Raw genomic sequence first — 26845 nt, 5'->3', positions numbered from 1 at the left:
TGACCATTCTCACGCAACAAAAGTCAATCTAATGATTGACTTCTATCAAACTTGATTGTTGGAAAACTTTATTTGATCAGTGGCTTTCATCCAATCGGCTGCAGCTGCTGATCAGTGTATTCTGACAGTGGTGGAGTCCCAGTCATAATTCAATGGCACAGCGGGTAGAATTTTCTCTATTCACCTTGATCGCGTTGATGCAGGAATCAATTATGGCCAGCCCAGCCTTACCCTCTCTTTGTCTTGACAGAAACTTCCCCTCAACTTGGGAGAGATCTATTCTCATTTCTCCAGGACAGAAAGTGAAGAGAAATCTCCCCATTAGGACGCAGGCAGAAAAAAAAAACAGACAGGGGTTCTGACCCTCCACCACTCTATCCAAACCTAAAAAGAAAGATAATTTGTAACAAAAATAGAAATTGAATGCTAAGTTCAGACACAATTGTGAAAGTCAGGGGAGCCATGGCTGGTCCCAAGAGCGAGCTGCAAATGGAGGAGGGTGAAAAAAAAGTTTTGGTTTTAGATATTCTAAATTTCAAGTTCCCTTGTTGAAGGATACCTCTATACTCCCGCACTTTCCAAGTCTCAGATTTTAGGTTGCACCATTCACCGTTGCTCATCTAGATTTGTATCTGTCAGTGTCGCAGTCTGACATCTGCTAGGTTGCATTGTCACGGCTGTATTCTGGACCTCTTTTACTTTAAAGAAGTCCAGCCTGAGCTTTTTAGGCTGGGTTTCTCCTATGGGTCACAGGAGTGCCATACGTTTTGCACTCCTGTGACCGGTTTTCAGCGAGCGGTCTGAAGTCCACTCTCCACTGACATCACTGCCATCAGTCGAAGCAGCGCGCCATCCCGACTTCCAAGTCTGGATCCTCCAGCTGCCTTGATTGATGGCAGTCTCAGCGAGCCGCTGAGATGGCCTCTCCCCACCCCTCCACAGCTCAGCGCTCCAGTGAGCTTGGAGGATCAGAGGAGAGATGCTAACTGACAATCAGCAGCTTTCCTCTTGGTGATCTGTGAGAACCGAGCCCTCGGCGATGTTCGGCAGCTCGGTTCTCAGTGCAGAGACAGCGGGGGACAGCTGCAGGACCAGTCTGATGCTCCATTCACCGAGGTAAGTATGAATCAAAAAAAAAAAAAAAACATCTCTTTTAAGATCCTCTTGTATTATCAGACTGCCCAGATACAGGGACAGGATTTCACCAGCACTTCTAATGAAATTCTCACAATTTTGTATGGGATATTCAACGACATTTTAGTCACTATATCACCTTGAAGAAGGGACATTGAGGGGCTGGAAAGCTGGTAAATTTCTGCCCTTGTATCTTGGCTTTGCATGGCAGTCACTTCAAGCACCCTACTGCTGTGCCGGTCAAATATTTTAAAGTGGATGTAAACCAGAATTTTTTTTTTTTTTGATGTCATAATGTAGAGTATAATATTTCCTATCATTTGAGCCCAGTCTTGCCACACAGAGTTAATCCATCTCTGAGAAATCCTCTTTTATTGTTCAGTGAGATAAAACTTGACAAACAGAGAAAAACTTTGTCAAATCCTCCCCCTTGCTGTGAGTGACAGGTGATTTACATATCTCGTGCACAAGCCTAAGACATGCATTATTTTTTTAATTCCCACCCCCACTCCTTTCTTCAGCAGCTCTGCAAGGATTGGCTGTTCCACACCTCAGCATGATTTGGCATGCTGAAGTCATGTGGTTACTTTCCTCTCTTTTCAATGTTAGAGATCATAGCAGAAGTTCAGTGTAAGAAATACACAGGAGAAAATGCATATTGACAAGGGGAGTGTAGAGGTGGGCGGGGCGTCTACTGACATCGCAACTCCACCCACCGAGCTCCAGACAACAGACCCACCCACAGAATCTGAAGTTTTTCGGCTCTCATAACAGACAGAGGGGAGACATTTGACAGGTAACCCCTATGGCAGTAGTTTAGAAAGGATGACATTGGGTTTACATCCACTTTAAGAAGTGCAGCTCAGCTCTACGCTGTTCTATTATCAGATAGCGCAACATCATCAAAATGGTGGCAAACACTGCCTCAGCTCAACCACTTAAAAATGAGCATGCGTTGTCAGGAATCTAATCCTGAGTTCCTTGTTCCCCATGGCATACCCTAGATTGTTTCCATCGTCTCATCTCTGGTGACTGCTCCCCACCCTCCTCCTTATGCAAAGGAAACACACACACACATTTTTTGTGCAAGAATTTATTATTTTTTAATGATTGCATGACGTTGGAACAGAAATAAAAAAAAAAATTCAAACTTATAAAAAGTATTTTTTTCCTCCATAAATGTCATCTGGCTCAGTCTGCAATCTGTTTTTGTTTTTTTTCTACAGCCAAATTATTACAAAAACGTAAAAAGTAAAAAAAACCCTGCTAAAAGTCAGAAAAAAGGAAATTATATGTATATATAAACAGCATTTACAGTTGCACAAAATTTGCCGCTTTGGCTTTTCGAAAACAAAAAATATTATCTAGATTAAACAATTTTTTGACTTTTTTTTCTTTTAAACATAAATAAGTTAGTACAATGTTTCAGTGTCTTTACACAGAGATACACACACACTTCAAACTTGGTCATGATATGCTACATACAAAGACAATGCACAGGCGTCACAAAGGGAAGGGGGGTTTACGAGAGAGTACTATATCTGGGCGCCAGCGACTTTGGCTCCCAGGAAGTGCAGTACTATCATGTCGTAAGGCCTGTGGTGAAGAAGGCATAAAAACAAAACAAAAAACAAAAAAAAAAAAAAGCCGCCCCAACTTTTTGTGATGGGAGGGTGGACCGTGCATCAGGAAAACTGACCTTGAACATGTGTGTTGTGACAACCGGATAGAACATGATTAAACCCCCTACTGTCCTGGGGGTGCATTGTACTGGTTCAGGGAACGTGATCGACCCCCGACTCGTCTGATAACGGAAATAGTTTGCTTGCATGAAGACATAAAGCTTAGAACCAGACTCCTGTCACACAGCTGTGCCAGTGTACAAAAGACCAGAATCAATTTTCAACCCTATCACAAATTAAAAAATAGATATATTTATATGTACATACATAAAAAAGAAAGGTAAATAAAAAAAACAAAAATACTGTGGAGCCATCTTTCCACACAAGTAGAGGCCTGAATACATTGTGTAGAAAGGGGAGAGTACCTCATCAACCATCTGTGAATTATGGAAGATTTGACGTTGCTGAAATTGAAAGTGCAGTACCCTGCCTGACCTACAGTGGCGTTATTTAGGGGTCAAGTTTCACTGCCACAGTCAAAGAGAGTGGCTGAATAAAGAGCAGCCCTTCTACAAAAAAAAAAAGAATTTCCTCGCTTTTCCTGCAATCCTCCATGACAGCTCTTTAACCCCACTAATCGATCGAACGGGAAAGAGTTAAAAAAAACTCTGAGCATTCACAAAAGTGACCGCTGTGCAATGGCCAGAGAAACCCAAATAATGACGACATCAGTTCCCAAATGGAAGATGACAGCAGTTGTTAACGCATTTCACGCAGCAAGCATTTAATCATGATTAAGCGCTTGCTGCGTGAAACGCGTTAAAAACTGCTGTCATCTTGCATTCAGGAACTGGGGTGTTGTTATATGGATTTTATTGAATACAGTTTGGATTTCTCTGGCCATTGATTAGCGGTCAACCTCTGTTCTCTGGATGTTTGGACTAAGATAATCATGTATCGGACCAGCACCTAATCGCACAGAGGGTGGGCTGATACATGGTGAGTCCACCTTGAGCAGTGCTTGTTTCTCTGTTGAAGCTTAAAAACTCTGCCCTTCCTTACCTACCACCAATCAGGTATAACTAGAGATCTCAACCATCACCTTCTAGGCTTATCTGGTAGGCAATGTCTATCTCTTGGTTATGGAGGATGAAGTAGAAATGTAATCTACTGCGGGTGAATTATGCAAAAAAATGCACTTGTTAAATTGACCTTTGTTATGTTCCTACATGGTTAACTTGAGTAAGCTCTGAACTGTCAAAGGGAGCCTGTCAGAACATTTTTTGCCTATCAAATCCAAAGCTCCTATCCAGCTCACTGTCACCTAACTCTCATAAATGGTGCTGGTTGCAGGGGCAGAACACACTTTTTCTGCTTTGGCTGCCCTGTAACTAGCACCACCTCTGAGAACCAGGCAAACCCAGCCTACAGATCTAGGTGGAAGCCTCAGCTGTGACAAGCAGCAACGGTTCTGACAGGTCCCCTTTAACAGCGAAAAAAAAAAAAAAAGAGCTACCGTTTAAGTGCTACAGGGCAGCTATGGCCAAGCAGTTTTCTTGGATATCCAGCTGCCTTGCCCAATCCTGAGCTGCGCTTCATTCAACCAGCATGCAAAATTTTTTTTTTTAAATATTTAAGGTTTGCCACATAAAAATAAAGAAAATCTTTTTCTTCTGTTTATCAACTTTTTTAACTCTTTAGTTTAGAACGGGAGAGGCCCTTCTGCCTAATTATATAAAAGGAAATGTGTCTAAAACTTGCTCAGCCTGAAAACCATCAGTATGTGATGAGGCATAACATTAAAGTTACCCTTCAAAAGGCATGTTTAAAAGGAAACCTCCAAAATCTGTACTCGCTCAGCTGATTGGTCGTGTCTATATGCCTCTGTTTCTTAGCGGAGCTTAAAATTTTGCGCCATTCTAAAGCGGAAGCTAGATGCAAAGGACACTGTCAAAACTGGTGCAAACAATACAAAAGGTGATGTTGCCAAAGTAGAGTTCTACTATAAAGAGGTTCTTGGGGATGATTTTGATTCTTTCTATGCTTCACTGTACAGACGAGGACTGTGCAATGGCTGAGCCCAGATCTGAAAACAGCCATGCTGAGGTGCACCATCTATGCTCCCAGAACTGAAAAGGCAGCTAAGGTAACATTGCTTCGAAGGCTCCATTCACACTAGTGCGACTCCAAAGTGGTGCGATTTCCAATGCGACTTTGATCTGACTTTACACTCTCTGAATCAAAGTCACATCAAAAGTCGCATCAAAGTAGTGCAGGCACCTTTTCAAAGTTGCTTTGACTTTAAGCCGGGTGCCACTGAAAAGATTGGGCTGCGACTTGTCATGCGACTTTGATGCTCAAAGTTGCATGACAAGTCGCACAAGTGTGAAAGGAGCCTTACAATCGTGACTCACAATCAGCCATTCTGGTTTCTCGATTCAGGGCTCTTAACCATAAAACAGCCCCATCCACAAGAGTTCAAAGCAACTCTGTAACTAGATTGTCAGCCTGCAAACAGAAGATTAAGAACAGTAATCACTCAAGGTAGTAATGTACGAGGACTACAATCATGCGCTATTTAGGTGTCCGGAAATGCCGCCAGACTGGCAAGGTTTTTTATCTTTTTTTTGTAGGGTAACTTAAAAAAAAAAGTGACAGAGTCGCTTTAACCAATTTCTGGAAATCACTTAAATTTCGTAACAATTTTTTTCAGATTTGCACCCAATTTTTTAGATTTCTGAGAATGCCCCTCCCCCCCCCCTGCACTGGAACTGTTACTAGAGGCAACAACCCCTTTTATATCCTTTGTGCCAGCAACCAGAAATGCCCCCTCTCCTCAATGTATAACAGGCCTGGCCTTGTGGAAGAGTTCAAAAATCAGTCAGGTGATGTTGTACTGGAGCTCCAATGTTTCTCTTCACTCCGATTGGCACGGCGCCCTTCTTGTATGCGCACCCCCCAACTACCCCTCTCTAAAAAAAAATTATGTGCTACATAAGGGGAAAGAGGGGGGGCAACTGAGCGTCGTGGGGCAGTAAGAGAAGTGGAAGGTGCCAAGTTGTACAATGCTACATGCGATGCCCGTCCTCTGTAGTGTTACTCTGTATCAGTGCTCTGCAGGATGCTTCCGCCAGTGACAGAGTCCGGGGGCTGAGCGGGCAGGGGGTCAGCCGGCACTGGGGGAAGGGGGGAGGCTGGATCCTGCAAGAGAAAAATGACAAGACCTTTGTGAGGATCGCCAGCTGACACATGGGCTCTACAAAAACATTCCAATACTAAACACATGCATATAGGGAGGCACCGATACAAGTTTTTTAAGTAAGAGTACCGATACTTTTTCTAAAGTACTCACAGCTACCAATTGCCGATACCCATTTTGCCCTTTGATGCATCCCTAGTTCACAGTTCACACCAGTGCGGCTTTGAAATCACGCTACTTCAACATGATTTCAAAGCCGCAGGTCAATGTGCTTTGGACCTCCGATTTCCTTGCGGCTTGCAACTTCATTTTACAGAAGTCAATGCAAGTCACAATGAAATTGCAAAAAAGTGGTGCAGGAACCTGTTTCAAAGTCAGTGCAAAATTGAGTTGCAACGACCTGAATGGTTCCATTGCCGGTAACGGTTCCAACGCACACGTTCCTGGGAAAGTGGCTGTTGTATGTCTAAGTGGGTGCTGAAGTGACCACTGGCTGGGACTGTGAGCAATCAGAATGAGAAATGTCACCAGCAAACCATGGGTCTCCAAAAATTGGGTCCAAAGCTATATTAAGCGATCACATCATTACAGTAACAGCAAAGTTTGGGAGCCAGGCATGCGATGATAAAGGGGTCATGTGAGGCTCCGAAATGTTGCTGTTTGCTGTAACAATGTAATCACTTAATAAAGCTTTGGACCACATTTTTGGAGACTCATGGTGTGCTGGTGACAGTCCTCGTTCTGATTGCCGGTAATGGGGTGCGACTTTGAACTGTCAAATCTCATGATAAGCCGCACAGTCTGCGGACTTGAAGGCATCGGTTTTAGTATTGTAGCATTTGCACCAGTACAAGTACTGGTGCAAATGCTTAGGATCGGCAACAATACCAGTGCATTTCTATATGCATAGGTCATATTTTTTATAATGTTATTTAACTGTACAGTCCAAAAAAATGACCCCTCTAATCACAGACATATTCTACACAAGTTCTAGGGCTGCTACATTCATTGATAGGGTCTCTTTAATGCCCACCAGACCTAGTTATATTCGCCTGATGCCCAAAATACCCAGTGCTTCTAAAATGGAGGAGCATGTGACTTACTCCCACAATGCAGTGCTGAAGTCTAGCAGCCAATCTCTAGCCTCAAACACTGTCACATGGGGGGGGGGACATCATCGCCCCAACACTAGCTGTCACCAGGTTTTGCAGTGGTCACAGCAGAGAAAGGAGAGGTGGAGGAGCGCTGTGAAGGAGAGTATAAGAAGGTCCAAGCGTGGGCTTTAAACAAACCTGGTCATTGTACCCTGAGGGGACAGGGTCTCTTTAACCATCACCTCTACACTGCAAGTACAGGCAAGCTGGTGAGTCTGTCTTGGCAGTTCCTTAGGAAATGGTGACACCATGGAGGCACGCAGTAAAAAAAAAAGAAAACCTTTCATTTGATTGGACATGTACTAATCCCAGCTGAAGGGGGAATGTGTTCCCCATCGGTCATACTGCTGTAATCACAGCTCCCATAGACCTCCAGTCTTAGGACCTTCCCCCACTCCTCCCCGGAGAACCTTCCATCACAGAACTATTCTAGGGTCGTCTTACATATTTGACATATTTCTACTATTTTCTTTCACGACTTTCAGGAAAGACTTGTGTAGAATTCTGAGTCAACGTTTCACTTAGAAAGTCAACAAAGTGTCACATAAACGGGGTGTACAGCTGTGTATATACACTGCATATTACACGTACAGCACACACCCCAAGGCATAAACAAAGCCCTGGAAACCGCAGAGCGATGTGCAGTTTGTTTTCAAACAGAAGACACGTCACTGCCATGCTCCAGCAGCTGGCCACTTCCTGCCCCCTCCCTCCACTTCCACTACCACTTGTTTACTGCAAGGTCAGCACAAGGGAACAGTCACATATACATTGGATTTATGTAACCCGATAACACTCACCCCTACAGAGCGGGGTGCATGGGGGGAATAATGGGGGACACAAACAATAGAGAGAGGGGGTAAAAAAGAGGGGTTCAAGGAAGGAGGTGGATAAAAAAGAGGGGGTGAAGGAGAGAGGGGGTGAAGGAGGGAGGGGATAAAGAAGAGGGGGTGGAGAGAGGGGTATAAAAAAAGAGGGGTGGAAGGAGAAAGGGGGATTAAGAAGAGGGGGTAAAGGAGTGGGGGGGGGGGTAAAGTAGAGGGGGTGAAATAGAGATGAGGTTAAAAAATAGGGGGTGAAGGGGGGGGGGTAAAGAAGAGGGGGTGAAAGAGAAAGGGAGATAAAGAGGGGATGGAAGGAGAAAAGGGGATAAATAAGAGGGTGTGAGGGGGGGGGGGTAAAGAAGAGGGGGTGAAGGAGAGATGGGGTTAAAAAAAGAGGGGGTGCAAAGAGGGGGATAAAGAAGAGGGGGTGAAAGAGATGGGGATAAAGAATAGGGGGTGAATGAGAAAGGGGGGATAAAAAAGAAGGGGTGAAGGAGAGAGGGGGGATAGAAAAGAGGAGGGTGAAAGAGAGAGGGGGTAAAGAAGAGGAGGGGTGGAAGGAGAAATGGTGATAAAAGAAGAGGGGGTGAAGGAGAGAGGGGGGATAGAAGAAAGGAGGGTGAAGGAGAGAGGGGGTAAAGAAGAGGGGGGGGAGTGGAAGGAGAAATGGTGATAAAAGAAGAGGGGGTGAAGGAGAGGGGGAAATAAAGAAGAGGTGGTGAAGGAGAGCGGGGGAGATAAGAAAGGAAATTGAATAGTAAAAAAGAGGAAGAAAAAGGTAGAGGGAAAGAGTTGTACACACAAATGTTGTATCCTAATGAGAGCCCAGGCGGGTCGGGATTATAGGAGCCCAGACGGGTCAGGAGGGTCGGGATTAGAGGAGCCCAGGCGGGTCAGGATTAGGTTAGCCCAGGCAGGTCGGGATTAGATGAGCCCAGGCAGGTCGGGATTAGATGAGCCCAGGCAGGTCGGGATTAGATGAGCCCAGGCAGGTCGGGATTAGATGAGCCCAGGCAGGTCGGGATTAGATGAGCCCAGGCAGGTCGGGATTAGATGAGCCCAGGCAGGTCGGGATTAGATGAGCCCAGGCAGGTCGGGATTAGATGAGCCCAGGCAGGTCGGGATTAGATGAGCCCAGGCGGGTCGGGATTAGATGAGCCCAGGCGGGTCGGGATTAGAGGAGCCCAGGCGGGTCGGGATTACATGAGCCCAGGCGGGTCGGGATTACATGAGCCCAGGCAGGTCGGGATTAGATGAGCCCAGGCAGGTCGGGATTAGATGAGCCCAGGCAGGTCGGGATTAGATGAGCCCAGGCGGGTCGGGATTAGATGAGCCCAGGCGGGTCGGGATTAGAGGAGCCCAGGCGGGTCGGGATTACATGAGCCCAGGCGGGTCGGGATTACATGAGCCCAGGCGGGTCGGGATTACATGAGCCCAGGCGGGTCGGGATTACATGAGCCCAGGCGGGTCGGGATTACATGAGCCCAGGCGGGTCGGGATTACATGAGCCCAGGCGGGTCGGGATTACATGAGCCCAGGCGGGTCGGGATTAGAGGAGCCCAGGCGGGTCGGGATTACATGAGCCCAGGCGGGTCGGGATTACATGAGCCCAGGCGGGTCGGGATTACATGAGCCCAGGCGGGTCGGGATTACATGAGCCCAGGCGGGTCGGGATTACATGAGCCCAGGCGGGTCGGGATTACATGAGCCCAGGCAGGTCGGAATTAGATGAGCCCAGGCGAGTCGGGATTAGATGAGCACAGCCGGGTTGGGAATGGAGCATACACGCTGTAGTAAATCCTCTTACCCGAATCCTTTACGTGCAGGGTCGGCTCTTCTTGGGGGTCTGCTCAGGCAGCGGTGTGGGGCTTCCATCTGATGTCTCTCCAGCGTCTGTTCTGTGTGTCCCCTGTGAGCTGGCGGAGAGGGGCTCTGAGAAAGGAGGATGGAAATGTCAGTCCAGAGAAGGAAGACTGAGGTCACACAGGATGAAGACGGCTCATACATGCTTTGGTGTTCCTATGTTCCTCAGTCAGACCCCAGTAGTGGCGGGACAACAAGAAGTTCCAGAAGTCCATGAGAGCAGTTCACAATGTTTTATCATTGGAGGGTGACAGCACTGAGCTGGGATCACACATCACCATCCAACTGCATAGCTGGCCATATACCTGGCAACTTTCCTCCACATTTCACGGAGTTGGGATTATGAGTGATCATACGTGGAAATTTCCCTGATTGATCCAGGAGGAAAAATCTGATCTCTTTCATCAATATGGGTTTTCTGCTTTTGATTGATTTTTTTAATACACCGTACTAAAGCGGTCACTATATCACCCACATCAATCTATCAATCAATCAGGGGATCGATGGGGATCGGAGAAGATGACTTGTTTTTATCACAATTCCCATGGTGGTTGCCATGTGTAAAGCCAGTGTATGTGATACATTGTACACAAACCTACCACGTTACACATGTATCACCTCAGCAGCCTCATTTTCCTGCAGCACAGAATGCGGTCTCTGTGTGATGTCACCATGTGTGGTCACTGTCAGTAAACTGCAGAATGCGGTCTATAAGATGCACTCACTGTAGTGTAGTCAGCAAGCATGCAGTGGGGACCATCCAGTGTGGCCACAGCAGAATCCTGTCCTAGCACACAGGGTGCAGTCTGCAGTGTGGTCAGGGGAACCAAATAATGATCACCTTGTGGTGTGGTTGCAGCTAAAACATTACAGTCACCAGAAGTACAGTGGGGTGACAGTCTGCAGAAGATGCTCATCAGAAGTTGTGTGCGGTCATGAGCAGCAGATTACGGTCACAATATGCTAAATGCAGCAGCATAGTGTGGTCACAATATGAAAAGTGAGGTGTGTACTGTCCAGTCATAGTCAGCAGATAATGGTCATCAGATGCAGAGTGCGGTCCCCATATACAGAGTGCGCTCCCATCACACAGAGGTCTGTAGAGTGCGGTCATAATCAGTAGTTTGCGGTCTATAGAGTGAAGTGAGTACAGTGTGGTCCCCTTACACTAAGCGGTCTGCAGAGTGCGGTCCCCTTACACTAAGCGGTCTGCAGAGTGCGGTGCCCATACACTGAGGGTGGTTTATAGAGTGAAGTGCGTACAGTGCAGTCCCCATACACTGAGAGGTCTGCAGAGCGTGGTCCCCATACACTGAGCGGTCTGTAGAGTGAGGTCCTCGTATACTGAGGGTGGTTTATAGAGTGAAGTGCGTATAGTGCAGTCCCCATACACTGAAGGTAGTTAATAGTCAAGTGCGTACAGTGCGGTCCCCATACACTAAGAGGTCTGTGGAGTGTGGTCAGTAAAGTGCCCATACACACATTGTGGTCTGTAGCAAAGTGAATAGAAAGCGGTCTGCAGAGTGCGGTCCCCATACACTGACTGTGGTGAGATAAATACAGTACACGGAGTACGGTCTGTAGAGTGAAGGGAGTACAGTGCGGTCCATAGGAGGACAGTCCTATCACACAGAGCTCTGTAGAGTGGAGTACAGTGCTGTCCATAGTGGACAGTCCTAACACACAGAACTCTATAGAGTGGAGTACAGTGCGGTCCATAGAGGACAGTCCTATCACACAGAGCTCTGTAGAGTACAGTGCGGTCCATAGAGGACAGTCCTATCACACAGAGCTCTGTAGAGTGGAGTACAGTGGAGTCCATAGAGGACAGTCCTATCACACAGAGCTCTGTAGAGTGGAGTACAGTGCGGTCCATAGAGGACAGTCCTATCACACAGAGCTCTGTAGAGTGGAGTACAGTGCGGTCCATAGAGGACAGTCCTATCACACAGAGCTCTGTAGAGTGGAGTACAGTGCGGTCCATAGAGGACAGTCCTATCACACAGAGCTCTGTAGAGTGGAGTACAGTGCAGTCCATAGAGGACAGTCCTATCACATAGAGCTCTGTAGAGTAGAGTGCGGTCCATAGAGGACAGTCCTATCACACAGAGCTCTGTAGAGTAGAGTGCGGTCCATAGAGGACAGTCCTATAACACAGAGCTCTGTAGAGTAGAGCGCGGTCCATAGAGGACAGTCCTATCACACAGAGCTCTGTAGAGTGGAGTAGAGTGGAGTACAGTGCGGTCAATAGAGGACAGTCCTATCACACAGAGCTCTAAAGAGTGGAGTACAGTGCAGTCCATAGAGGACAGTCCTATCACACAGAGCTCTGTAGAGTAGAGTGCGGTCCATAGAGGACAGTCCTATCACACAGAGCTCTGTAGAGTAGAGTGCGGTCCATAGAGGACAGTCCTATCACACAGAACTCTGTAGAGTGGAGTACAGTGCGGTCCATAGAGGACAGTCCTATCACACAGAGCTTTGTAGAGTGGAGTGCGGTCCATAGAGGACAGTCCTATCACGCAGAGCTCTGTAGAGTGGAGTACAGTACAGTCCATAGAGGACAGTCCTATCACACAGAGCTCTGTAGAGTGGAGTATAGTGCGGTCCATAGAGGACAGTCCTATCACACAGAGCTCTGTAGAGTAGAGTGCGGTCCAAAGAGGACAGTCCTATCACACAGAACTCTGTAGAGTGGAGTACAGTGCGGTCCATAGAGGACAGTCCTATCACACAGAGCTCTGTAGAGCGGAGTACAGTGCGGTCCATAGAGGACAGTCCTATCACACAGAGCTCTGTAGAGTACAGTGCGGTCCATAGAGGACAGTCCTATCACACAGAGCTCTGTAGAGTGGAGTGCGGTCCATAGAGGACAGTCCTATCACACAGAGCTTTGTAGAGTGGAGTGCGGTCCATAGAGGACAGTCCTATCACACAGAGCTCTGTAGAGTGGAGTATAGTGCGGTCCATGGAGGACAGTCCTATCACACAGAGCTCTGTAGAGTAGAGTGCGGTCCATAGAGGACAGTCCTATCACACAGAACTGTGTAGAGTGGAGTACAGTGCGGTCCATAGAGGACAGTCCTATCACACAGAGCTCTGTAGAGTAGAGTGCGGTCCATAGAGGACAGTCCTATCACACAGAGCTCTGTAGAGCGGAGTACAGTGCGGTCCATAGAGGACAGTCCTATCACACAGAGCTCTGTAGAGTACAGTGCGGTCCATAGAGGACAGTCCTATCACACAGAGCTCTGTAGAGTGGAGTGCGGTCCATAGAGGACAGTCCTATCACACAGAGCTTTGTAGAGTGGAGTGCGGTCCATAGAGGACAGTCCTATCACACAGAACTCTGTAGAGTGGAGTATAGTGCGGTCCATAGAGGACAGTCCTATCACACAGAGCTCTGTAGAGTAGAGTGCGGTCCATAGAGGACAGTCCTATCACACAGAACTCTGTAGAGTGGAGTATAGTGCGGTCCATAGAGGACAGTCCTATCACACAGAGCTCTGTAGAGTAGAGTGCGGTCCATAGAGGACAGTCCTATCACACAGAGCTCTGTAGAGTGGAGTGCGGTCCGTAGAGGACAGTCCTATCACACAGAGCTCTGCAGAGTGGAGTACAGTGCGGTCCATAGAGGACAGTCCTATCACACAGAGCTCTGTAGAGTGGAGTACAGTGCGGTCCATAGAGGACAGTCCTATCACACAGAGCTCTGTAGAGTGGAGTGCGGTCCATAGAGGACAGTCCTATCACACAGAGCTTTGTAGAGTGGAGTGCGGTCCATAGAGGACAGTCCTATCACACAGAGCTCTGTAGAGTGGAGTATAGTGCGGTCCATAGAGGACAGTCCTATCACACAGAGCTCTGTAGAGTAGAGTGCGGTCCATAGAGGACAGTCCTATCACACAGAACTGTGTAGAGTGGAGTACAGTGCGGTCCATAGAGGACAGTCCTATCACACAGAGCTCTGTAGAGTAGAGTGCGGTCCATAGAGGACAGTCCTATCACACAGAGCTCTGTAGAGCGGAGTACAGTGCGGTCCATAGAGGACAGTCCTATCACACAGAGCTCTGTAGAGTACAGTGCGGTCCATAGAGGACAGTCCTATCACACAGAGCTCTGTAGAGTGGAGTGCGGTCCATAGAGGACAGTCCTATCACACAGAGCTTTGTAGAGTGGAGTGCGGTCCATAGAGGACAGTCCTATCACACAGAGCTCTGTAGAGTAGAGTGCGGTCCATAGAGGACAGTCCTATCACACAGAACTCTGTAGAGTGGAGTATAGTGCGGTCCATAGAGGACAGTCCTATCACACAGAGCTCTGTAGAGTAGAGTGCGGTCCATAGAGGACAGTCCTATCACACAGAGCTCTGTAGAGTGGAGTGCGGTCCATAGAGGACAGTCCTATCACACAGAGCTCTGTAGAGTGGAGTACAGTGCGGTCCATAGAGGACAGTCCTATCACACAGAGTTCTGTAGAATGGAGTACAGCGCGGTCCATAGAGGACAGTCCTATCACACAGAGCTCTGTAGAGTAGAGTGCGGTCCATAGAGGACAGTCCTATCACACAGAGCTCTGTAGAGTAGAGTGCGGTCCATAGAGGACAGTCCTATCACACAGAGCTCTGTAGAGTGGAGTACAGTGCGGTCCATAGAGGACAGTTCTATCACACAGAGCTCTGTAGAGTGGAGTACAGTGCGGTCCATAGAGGACAGTCCTATCACACAGAGCTCTGTAGAGTAGAGTGCGGTCCATAGAGGACAGTCCTATCACACAGTGCTCTGTAGAGTGGAGTACAGTGCAGTCCATAGAGGACAGTCCTATCACACAGAGCTCTGTAGAGTAGAGTGCGGTCCATAGAGGACAGTCCTATCACACAGAGCTCTGTAGAGTGGAGTACAGTGCGGTCCATAGAGGACAGTCCTATCACACAGAGCTCTGTAGAGTGGAGTACAGTGCGGTCCATAGAGGACAGTCCTATCACACAGAGCTCTGTAGAGTGAAGGGAGTACAGTGCGGTTCATAGAGGACAGTCCTATCACACAGAGCTCTGTAGAGTACAGTGCGGTCCACAGAGGACAGTCCTATCACACAGAGCTCTGTAGAGTGGAGTGCGGTCCATAGAGCACAGTCCTATCACACAGAGCTTTGTAGAGTGGAGTGCGGTCCATAGAGGACAGTCCTATCACGCAGAGCTCTGTAGAGTGGAGTATAGTGCGGTCCATAGAGGACAGTCCTATCACACAGAGCTCTGTAGAGTAGAGTGCGGTCCATAGAGGACAGTCCTATCACACAGAGCTCTGTAGAGTAGAGTGCGGTCCATAGAGGACAGTCCTATCACACAGAACTCTGTAGAGTGGAGTACAGTGCGGTCCATAGAGGACAGTCCTATTACACAGAGCTCTGTAGAGTACAGTGCGGTCCATAGAGGACAGTCCTATCACACAGAGCTCTGTAGAGTGGAGTGCGGTCCATAGAGGACAGTCCTATCACACAGAGCTTTGTAGAGTGGAGTGCGGTCCATAGAGGACAGTCCTATCACACAGAGCTCTGTAGAGTAGAGTGCGGTCCATAGAGGACAGTCCTATCACACAGAACTCTGTAGAGTGGAGCATAGCGCGGTCCATAGAGGACAGTCCTATCACACAGAGCTCTGTAGAGTGGAGTATAGTGCGGTCCATAGAGGACAGTCCTATCACACAGAACTCTGTAGAGTAGAGTGCGGTCCATAGAGGACAGTGCTATCACACAGAGCTCTGTAGAGTAGAGTTCGGTCCATAGAGGACAGTCCTATCACACAGAGCTCTGTAGAGTAGAGTACAGTGCGGTCCATAGAGGACAGTCCTATCACACAGAGTTCTGTAGAATGGAGTACAGTGCGGTCCATAGAGGACAGTCCTATCACACAGAGCTCTGTAGAGTAGAGTGCGGTCCATAGAGGACAGTCCTATCACACAGAGCTCTGTAGAGTAGAGTGCAGTCCATAGAGGACAGTCCTATCACACAGAGCTCTGTAGAGTGGAGTACAGTGCGGTCCATAGAGGACAGTTCTATCACACAGAGCTCTGTAGAGTAGAGTGCGGTCCATAGAGGACAGTCCTATCACACAGAGCTCTCTAGAGTAGAGTGCGGTCCATAGAGGACAGTCCTATCACACAGACCTCTGTAGAGTAGAGTACGGTCCATAGAGGACAGTCCTATCACACAGAGCTCTGTAGAGTGGAGTACAGTGCGGTCCATAGAGGACAGTCCTATCACACAGAGCTCTGTAGAGTAGAGTGCGGTCCATAGAGGACAGTCCTATCACACAGAGCTCTGTAGAGTGGAGTACAGTGCAGTCCATAGAGGACAGTCCTATCACACAGAGCTCTGTAGAGTAGAGTGCAGTCCATAGAGGACAGTCCTATCACACAGAGCTCTGTAGAGTGGAGTACAGTGCGGTCCATAGAGGACAGTCCTATCACACAGAGCTCTGTAGAGTGGAGTACAGTGCGGTCCATAGAGGACAGTCCTATCACACAGAGCTCTGTAGAGTGAAGGGAGTACAGTGCGGTTCATAGAGGACAGTCCTATCACACAGAGCTCTGTAGAGTAGAGTGCGGTCCATAGAGGACAGTCCTATCACACAGAGCTCTGCAGAGTGGAGTACAGTGCGGTCCATAGAGGACAGTCCTATCACACAGAGCTCTGTAGAGTGGAGTACAGTGCGGTTCATAGAGGACAGTCCTATCACACAGAGCTCTGTAGAGTAGAGTGCGGTCCATAGAGGACAGTCCTATCACACAGAGCTCTGTAGAGTGGGAGTACAGTGCGGTCCATAGAGGACAGTCCTATTACACAGAGTTCTGTAGAGTGGAGTACAGTGCGGTCCTTAGAGGACAGTCCTATCACACAGAGCTCTGTAGAGTACAGTGCAGTCCATAGAGGACAGTCCTATCACACAGAGCTCTGTAGAGTGGAGTACAGTGCGGTCCATAGAGGACAGTCCTATCACACAGAACTCTGTAGAGTGGAGTACAGTGCGGTACATAGAGGACAGTCCTATCACACAGAGCTCTGTAGAGTAGAGTGCGGTCCATAGAGGACAGTCCTATCACACAGAGCTCTGTAGAGTGGAGTACAGTGCTGTCCATAGAGGACAGTCCTATTACACAGAGCTCTGTAGAGTAGAGTGCGGTCCATAGAGGACAGTCCTATCACACAGAGCTCTGTAGAGTGGAGTACAGTGCGGTCCATAGAGGACAGTCCTATCACACAGAGCTCTGTAGAGTGGAGTACAGTGCGGTCCATAGAGGACAGTCCTATCACACAGAGCTCTGTAGAGTGGAGTACAGTGCGGTCCATAGAGGACAGTCCTATCACACAGAGCTCTGTAGAGTAGAGTGCGGTCCATAGAGGACAGTCCTGTCACACAGAGCTCTGTAGAGTAGAGTGCGGTCCATAGAGGACAGTCCTATCACACAGAGCTCTGTAGAGTGGAGTACAGTGCGGTCCATAGAGGACAGTCCTATCACACAGACCTCTGTAGAGTAGAGTGCGGTCCATAGAGGACAGTCCTATCACACAGAGCTCTGTAGAGTGGAGTACAGTGCGGTCCATAGAGGACAGTCCTATCACACAGACCTCTGTATAGTGGAGTACAGTGCGGTCCATAGAGGACAGTCCTATCACACAGAGCTCTGTAGAGTGGAGTACAGTGCGGTCCATAGAGGACAGTCCTATCACACAGAGCTCTGTAGAGTAGAGTGCGGTCCATAGAGGACAGTCCTGTCACACAGAGCTCTGTAGAGTAGAGTGCGGTCCATAGAGGACAGTCCTATCACACAGAGCTCTGTAGAGTGGAGTACAGTGCGGTCCATAGAGGACAGACCTATCACACAGAGCTCTGAGTACAGTGCGGTCCATAGAGGACAGTCCTATCACACAGAGCTCTGTAGAGTAGAGTGCGGTCCATAGAGGACAGTCCTGTCACACAGAGCTCTGTAGAGTAGAGTGCGGTCCATAGAGGACAGTCCTATCACACAGAGCTCTGTAGAGTGGAGTACAGTGCGGTCCATAGAGGACAGTCCTATCACACAGACCTCTGTAGAGTAGAGTGCGGTCCATAGAGGACAGTCCTATCACACAGAGCTCTGTAGAGTGGAGTACAGTGCGGTCCATAGAGGACAGTCCTATCACACAGACCTCTGTATAGTGGAGTACAGTGCGGTCCATAGAGGACAGTCCTATCACACAGAGCTCTGTAGAGTGGAGTACAGTGCGGTCCATAGAGGACAGTCCTATCACACAGAGCTCTGTAGAGTAGAGTGCGGTCCATAGAGGACAGTCCTGTCACACAGAGCTCTGTAGAGTAGAGTGCGGTCCATAGAGGACAGTCCTATCACACAGAGCTCTGTAGAGTGGAGTACAGTGCGGTCCATAGAGGACAGACCTATCACACAGAGCTCTGAGTACAGTGCGGTCCATAGAGGACAGTCCTATCACACAGAGCTCTGTAGAGTGGAGTAGAGTGCGGTCCATAGAGGACAGTCCTATCACACAGAGCTCTGTAGAGTGCGGTCCATAGAGGACAGTCCTATCACACAGAGCTCTGTAGAGTGGAGTAGAGTGCGGTCCATAGAGGACAGTCCTATCACACAGAGCTCTGTAGAGTGGAGTACAGTGCGGTCCATAGAGGACAGTCCTATCACACAGAGCTCTGTAGAGTGGAGTACAGCGCGGTCCATAGAGGACAGTCCTATCACACAGAGCTCTGTAGAGTAGAGTGCGGTCCATAGAGGACAGTCCTATCACACAGAGCTCTGAGTACAGTGCGGTCCATAGAGGACAGTCCTATCACACAGAGCTCTGTAGAGTAGAGTGCGGTCCATAGAGGACAGTCCTATCACACAGAGCTCTGAGTACAGTGCGGTCCATAGAGGACAGTCCTATCACAGAGAGCTCTGTAGAGTGGAGTAGAGTGCGGTCCATAGAGGACAGTCCTATCACACAGAGCTCTGTAGAGTGGAGTAGAGTGCGGTCCATAGAGGACAGTCCTATCACACAGAGCTCTGTAGAGTGGAGTAGAGTGCGGTCCATAGAGGACAGTCCTATCACACAGAGCTCTGTAGAGTGGAGTACAGTGCGGTCCATAGAGGACAGTCCTATCACACAGAGCTCTGTAGAGTGGAGTACAGTGCGGTCCATAGAGGACAGTCCTATCACACAGAGCTCTGTAGAGTGGAGTACAGTGCGGTCCATAGAGGACAGTCCTATCACACAGAGCTCTGTAGAGTGGAGTACAGTGCGGTCCATAGAGGACAGTCCTATCACACAGAGCTCTGTAGAGTAGAGTGCGGTCCATAGAGGACAGTCCTATCACACAGAGCTCTGTAGAGTAGAGTGCGGTCCATAGAGGACAGTCCTATCACACAGAGCTCTGTAGAGTAGAGTGCGGTCCATAGAGGACAGTCCTGTCACACAGAGCTCTGAGTACAGTGCGGTCCATAGAGGACAGTCCTATCACACAGAGCTCTGTAGAGTAGAGTGCGGTCCATAGAGGACAGTCCTATCACACAGAGCTCTGTAGAGTGGAGTACAGTGCGGTCCATAGAGGACAGTCCTATCACACAGAGCTCTGTAGAGTAGAGTGCGGTCCATAGAGGACAGTCCTATCACACAGACCTCTGTAGAGTGGAGTACAGTGCGGTCCATAGAGGACAGTCCTATCACACAGAGCTCTGTAGAGTGCGGTCTGCAGAATGTCCCCCTCCGCGGTTCCCTTCTCCCCTCCCCCATTCGGGTGTCAGCCCCCCGTTCCTCACCCGGGCTGCTCCTCTTCTTGGTCGGTTTGCGGTGCACCGGGCGGCGGTAGAATTCGGGCGTGTCCGGCCCCGCCTCCTCCCACTGCAGGGCGCCGTCCAGCGGGCGGTCGGTGCTGAAGTCGAAGTTCCATCGGGTGCGGCTCTCCTCCTCCATCTCCGCCCGGTACCGGGCCGCCTCCCGGGCCAGACTCTGCCCGTCCACCGGGCCGAAGAGACAGCGGCGGGCGAGGGGGCGGGGCGAGCCCGGAGCCCTAGACACCCGCTCTACGCCCGGAGATCCCGGGGATAGGCGTACGCCCGACATGGCTCAGCGGGTCACTGCCCAATATGGCGCCCGGCAGGGGGATTTAAACGCCCCCTGCCGGCGATTGGCTGTAGCTCGGAGCCTCCCGATTAAGGTGGACCGGCGCAGAGATTAGACCGACGGGAACAGAAAGAGGACAGAGGGACAGGACACAGCGGGGACCGACAGAGAGAGACACCAGGGGACATAGGGACAGAGAGAGGGGGAGACCAGGGGACATAGGGACAGAGAGAGAGACCAGGGGACATAGGGACAGAGAGAGAGACCAGGGGACATAGGGACAGAGAGAGAGAGAGACCAGAGGACGTAGGGAGAGAGACCAGGGGACAGAGAGAGAGACCAGAGGGACATAGGGACAGAGAGAGAGAGAGACCAGAGGACATAGGGACAGAGAGAGAGACCAGAGGACATAGGGACAGAGAGAGAGACCAGGGGACATAGGGGGAGAGAGAGAGACCAGGGGACATAGGGACAGAAAGAGAGACCAGGGGACATAGGGACAGAGAGAGAGAGAGACCAGAGGACGTAGGGACAGAGAGAGAGACCAGGGGACAGAGAGAGAGACCAGGGGACAGAGAGAGAGACCAGGGGACAGAGAGAGAGACCAGGGGACAGAAAGAGAGACCAGAGGACAGAAAGAGAGACCAGGGGACAGAGAGAGAATAGAGGACATAGGGACAGAGAGAGAGACCAGAGGGACAGAGAGAGAGACCAGAGGGACATAGGGGGAGAGAGAGACCAGAGGGACATAGGGGGAGAGAGAGGGAGAGACTAGGGGACAGAGAGAGACCAGGGGACATAGGGACAGAGAGAGAGAATAGAGGACATATGGACAGAGAGAGAGACCAGAGGGACATAGGGACAGAGAGAGAGACCAGAGGGACATAGGGACAGAGAGAGAGACCAGGGGGACAGAGAGAGAGACCAGGGGACAGAGAGAGAGAGGGAGAGACCAGGGGACATAGGGACAGAGAGAGAGAGACCAGAGGACATAGGGACAGAGAGAGAGACCAGAGGGACATAGGGACAGAGAGAGCGACCAGAGGGACATAGGGACAGAGAGAGAGACCAGGGGACAGAGAGAGAGACCAGGGGACATAGGGACAGAGAGAGAGACCAGAGGGACATAGGGACAGAGAGAGAGACCAGAGGGACATAGGGACAGAGAGAGAGACCAGGGGACAGAGAGAGAGACCAGAGGGACATAGGGACAGAGAGAGAGACCAGGGGACAGAGAGAGAGACCAGGGGACAGAGAGAGAGGGAGAGACTAGGGGACAGAGAGACCAGGGGACATAGGGACAGAGAGAGAGACCAGGGGACAGAGAGAGAGACCAGGGGACATAGGGACAGAGAGAGAGAGGGCGAAACTAGGGGACAGAGAGAGAGAGCGACCAGGGGACAGAGAGAGACCAGGGGACAGAGGGTCAGAGAGACCAGGGGACAGAGAGAGACCATGGGACATAGGGACAGAGAGAGACCAGGGGACAAAGGGACAGAGAGAGATACCAGGAGACATAGGGAGATCAGAAGGAGAGGACACAGCAGGGACCAAGAGAGAGACCAGGGGATAGAGAGAGACCAGGGGACAGGAAACAGCAGGGACCGAGCGAGAGACGAGGGACAGAGAGAGACCAGGGGACATAGGGAGACCAGAAGGAGAGGACACAGCAGGGACCAAGAGAGAGACCAGGGGATAGAGAGAGACCAGGGGACAGGAAACAGCAGGGACCGAGCGAGAGACGAGGGACAGAGAGAGACCTGGGGACATAGCGACAGAGAGAGACCAGGGGACAGAGAGACAGCCAGGGGACAGAGAGAGTCCAGAGGGAGAGGATACAGCGGGGACCAAGAGAGAGACCAGAGGGACAGAGAGAGACCAGGGGACGGAGGGACAGAGAGAGGACAGAGGGAGAGGACACAGCAGGGACCAAGAGAGAGACCAGGGGATAGAGAGAGACCAGGGGACAGGACACAGCTTGGACCGAGCGAGAGACGAGGGACAGAGAGAGACCAGAGGACAGTGAGAGAGACCAGGGGACAGAGAGAGGACACAGTGGGGAGACCAGGGGACAGAGGTAAGAAAGAGACTAGGGGACAGGACACAGCGGAGACAGAGAGAGAGAATAGGGGACAGAGTGACAGAGAGAGACCAGGGGACAGTGAGAGAACAGAGGGACAGAAAGAGACCAGAGGACATAACATAGCAGAGATCGAGAGAGAGACCAGGGGACAAAGAGACAGAGGGATAGAGAGAGACCAGGGGACAGAGAGAGACCAGAAGGGCGGAGAGAGAAAGAGACCAGGGGACAGAGAGAGACCAGAGGGGCGGAGAGAGACCAGGGGACAGAAAGAGACCAGAGGGACAGGACACAGTGGGGACCGAGAGAGACCAGGGGACAGAAGGACAGGACACAGCGGGGGACCAAGAGAGAGATCAGAGGACAGAAACAAACCAGGGGACAGTACATAGCAGGGATCGAGGGAGAGACCAGGGGACAGAGAGAGACACCAGAGGAGAGAGAGAGACCAGAGGACAGAGGGATGGAGAGAGAAAAAGACCAGGGGAGAGAAAAAGACCAGAGGACAGAGGGACAGGACACAGTGGGGACCGAGAGAGACCAGAGGGACAGAGAGAGACCAGGGGACAGGAAGCGAGAGAGAGATCAGGGGACAAAGAGATAGAGGGATAGAGAGAGACCAGGGGACAGAGGGAGACACCAGAGGACAGAGAGAGACCAGAGGACAGAGGGACAGAGAGAGAAAGAGACCAGGGGAGAGAAAAAGACCAGGGGACAGAGGGACAGAGAGAGACCAGAGGGACAGGACACAGCGGGGACCGGGAGAGACCAGGGGACAGAAAGAGACCAAGGGACAGAGTCAGACCAGGTGACAGAGAGAGATCAGGGGACAGAGAGAGACCAGGGGACAGAGGGACAGAAAGAGACCGGAGGACAGAGACAGACCAGAGGACAGAGGGATGGAGAGAGAAAGAGACCAGGGGACAGAGCGACAGGACACAGTGGGGACCGAGAGAGAGATCAGAGGACAAAAACAAACCAGAGGACAGAGAGAGACCAGGGCACAGAAAGAGACCAGGGGACAGAAAGAGACCAGCGGACAGAGAGACAAAGAGAGACCAGGGGACAGAGGGACAAAGAGAGACCAGGGGACAGAGAGAGACCAGGGGATAGAGGGACAGAGAGAGACCAGAGGGACAGGACACAGTGGGGACCAAGAGAAAGACCAGAGGACAGAAAAAAACCAGGGGACAGAGAGAGAGAGAGAGACCAGGGGACAGGACACAGAGAGAGAAAGAAAGGTGGGGACCGGAGGAACAGAGAGAGCCAGGGACGGGGCACAGAAGGACAGCAGGGAGAGGGGACTCACCTGAGTGGTGGGAAGCTGTGACAACATTATACACAGACCCGGCCCGTGATGGGACACACACTGGCCTAACATAGCAAATATGGGTCCAGCTACATAAGGAGGGGGACAGAGCCCGGGACATCCACCCAAAGATAGGGACACCAGACATGAGAAGGGACAGTGACCCAGAAAAGGGGACAGTCACTTCAATACCAACCTGGGAAAGGAGAAAGGCCATCCAGTAAGGGGGACAGACATCGACAGGTGACCGGGGAAGGGGGACAGACACCGACAGGTGACCCGGGAAGGGGGACAGACACCGACAGGTGACCCCGGAAAGGGGGACAGACACCGAGATGACCGGGGAAGAAAGACAGACACCGATAGGTGACCCGGGAAAGGGGACAGACACTGGTAACGGTGACTAGGGAAGGGGTATAGACACTGGTAACAGTGACCGGGGAAAGGGACAGACACTGGTAACAGTGACTGGGGAAGGGGACAGGCACTGGTAATGGTGACAGGGGAAGGGGAGTGACCGGGGAAGGGGGACAGACACTGGTTACGGTGACCGGGGAAGGGGGACAGACACTGGTCATGGTGCAACTGGTATTGGTGACTGGGGAAGGGGGACAGACACTGGTAATGGTGACTGGGGAAGGGGGACAGACACTGGTGATGGTGACCTGGGAAGGGGGACAGACACTGGTAATAATGACCTGGAAAGGGGAACAGACATTGGTAATGGTGATCAGAGAAGGGAGCAGACACTGGTAATGGTGACCTGGTAAGGGGGACAGACATTGGTAATGGTGATTAGGGAAGGGGGACAGCCAATGGGAAGTGACCCAGGACAGGGAAGGACACTGGTACTCGAGTTGTGGAGGGGGAAAGACTGGTAATAGTGACCTGAGAAGTGGGACAGACACCGGAGGTAATGCTGACCCAGGAAGAAGGCAGCAGTAAAAGTGACCCATGGAGAGGGAAAGACATTTGGATACTTATTGGGGAAGGGGACAGACATAGGATTAGTGACCCAGGAAATGGGAGACAAAAAAAATAGTGACCTCCCAGGGAGGAGAGAAGATACCAGAAAAATGACTTGGGGAAGGGGACAGGAAGTCGGACACCAACCAAGGGAGGGGGACAAACACTGAAGTAGTGACTCGAGACACCAGGTTATTTCAGGCACATAAAATGTATAAGAAACGGTTTGGTAGTTTAATGCTTCAAAATCCACCTAACCATCAGTTTGGAAGGTTTGGCTCAACCATAAGAATGGTGTTCAGGTATGACCCTCTAGGCTCACCCAGATAGACTCTCTAGGCTCACCCAAGCCTGAAGAAACAATTGGACCACCCTCAGGCTAAATCTTTGCAGGGCACTTCATGAAGCCATTCAGGTCAAAGGAGACTGGATCAATAATTGTCCCATGAGCTGTTATCCAGTGGTGTCCACAAGCATCCACAGATGTGAGATTCCATTCCATCCAGGGGAAAATGCCCAGATCAAATAACTGTTCTCTAAAGCCGGCCATAGACAGATCGAAATTTGGCCAGTTCAGCAGGAATTTCGGCCAAATTTAGATCCATCTATGGGCAGGATGCTTGTACTGATGTCAATCGATAGATCGACTTCAGTGCAAGCAGCCTGTCATTTTTTTAAAAATTTTTTGCGTTCAATCACTGCTGGCAGTGAACATTGAATTCTGACAGCTGGGAAACCTCCTGCTGTCAGAATACAATAGCACAGCAGGAGGGATTCCCTCATCAACACTGACTGTGTTGATGGGGAATCAAGCAGCTTTCTTTCCTTCATCCTGTGGTTGAAGGAAAGAAAATTGCATAAAGCATGGCAAGCCTTACATCTGTGCTCATCTATGCTCTCTTGAAATAATTACATTATACACACATGCAGCAAATTACTAAGTATGCACCCGCTCTATCCTGCATAGTCAAGAAAATTCACACTCATCTTATGTTCAGTACTTTATCTGTTGCTCCACTGAGACGTTGGCTGTACTGCACCCCTATCTTTCTTTTTGCATGTTATAGACTTCAATGGACCCGCATCCAAATGCAAGTACTGCGTTTTTACCACGATTTGCATTTTGCGATTTGAGGTTTTTTTTTTTACTTTCACTGTTTATAGCTGTGGTATAGTGTTAAACCGCGCTAAGGGGTTGTTTTTACTAAAGGCAAAAAGATTGTGCACTTTGGAAAGTGCAGTTGCTCCATAGCTTAGTAAATGAGCAGAAGTTCTGCTGACTTTCATCAAACAATCATGTGCAAGCAAAAATGCTGTTTTTTATTTTCCTTGCATGTGATTGGATATTCTTTGCAAAGTGAAGCTTTACCTCATTTACTAAGCTCTGGAGGAACTACACTTGCAGAGTGCAATTGCACATTCCAAGGTGCACAGTCTATTGGCCTTTAGTAAATCAACCCCTTAGTGTCTAAGGGATATACTAACAAGTACAAAGCAGCCAGCACTGCGAGGGACAACTTGTGCAAAAATTTAGGTGTAAACAGTGCAGCGCTAAACATAAATCATATACATATAAATAAATATGAATCATTGGTTATGAATATGAATCATTGAAGTAAAAAAATATATATATATTATATATATACCCATGAAAAGTTCATAACTAAAAAAAAGTGAGTCCAAAGTATTCGTGGTTCAAATAATGATAGTCGATCACCCAAGTGAAAAGGAATCATCACGGGCAGGAGGCGGAGCCTAGCGGAGCAGACATGCATTGTTAGAGCTCCACACCGCTGAGGAGAGAAAAGAAGGACAAAGCGGAGCCTGCAGGCTCAAAAGGTATCCATTTGAACCTTTTTGCCCCAGGGAACAAACTGTGAAAGTTTGGGCAGGAAATATGGTACTGGGAGGAAACCGTGGCAGAAATAAAAATCACCTCACAAAGAGCTCACAGGCACTCACTGCAGCTGAAGCAGCTCCAGTCACCTCACAATATACAGCATCAGGGCGCTCTCACAGACAGAAAATGTCACAGCAAGACTCTCCATTTGAGTCAGATACAGAACAAATCCTCTCACAAACTTCTCCACAAGCCTCCTCAGCATCCCCAGTAATATTATTACAATTTGAAAAGATGCTTCATAAGGCTTTAAAACAAACCTCAGACCAAATAACAAAAAGCCTAACCAAAGAAATAAGAGAGCTGGGAAACCGCACCGCAGCATTAGAAATAAAAATGGATGAAATTGAAATTACAACCCAAGAAAATATAACAGAATTGGAACAATTAAAAAAAGAGAATTTAATACTTCAAACTAAGCTCGAAGATTACGGAAATAAAGCCAGACGTTCAAACTTGCGCATAAGGGGAATACCTGAAACTGTGACAGACCTGCAATCTACTATTACTGCTCTATTACAAGAACTAAAGCCAGATATCCCTATTGAACGTTTAGAACTGGACAGAGTACACAGAGCCCTCACAGCCAAAAAGAAAGATGGACCCCCACGTGATATAATCACAAAATTTCATTATTACAGAACGAAAGAACAAATACTAATTGCTGCAAGAGAAAAAAAGGAACTT

At 49.4% G+C, this 26845-nt stretch overlaps 1 protein-coding gene across 1 annotated transcript; it reads right to left on the bottom strand.

Moving 5' to 3' along the window:
• Positions 1 to 2211: 2211 nt before the first annotated feature.
• LOC141132802 (cyclin-dependent kinase inhibitor 1B-like) lies at positions 2212 to 19975 on the bottom strand. Its single transcript, XM_073621682.1, has 3 exons — positions 19600 to 19975; positions 9741 to 9865; positions 2212 to 5957 (listed from the first exon to the last, which is right to left on the bottom strand). Exons 1-2 carry the CDS (start codon positions 19901 to 19903, stop codon positions 9750 to 9752), a joined length of 420 nt encoding a protein of 139 aa, XP_073477783.1. The 5' UTR covers positions 19904 to 19975; the 3' UTR covers positions 2212 to 5957; positions 9741 to 9749.
• Between the last annotated feature and the right edge of the window lie 6870 nt (positions 19976 to 26845).

The sequence above is a fragment of the Aquarana catesbeiana genome, linkage group LG03, assembly GCF_042186555.1.
Source record: "Aquarana catesbeiana isolate 2022-GZ linkage group LG03, ASM4218655v1, whole genome shotgun sequence".
NCBI lineage: Eukaryota > Metazoa > Chordata > Amphibia > Anura > Ranidae > Aquarana > Aquarana catesbeiana.
The sequence above is the reverse complement of the archived record's forward strand: the minus strand, read 5'-3'. Positions and strand labels throughout refer to the sequence as shown.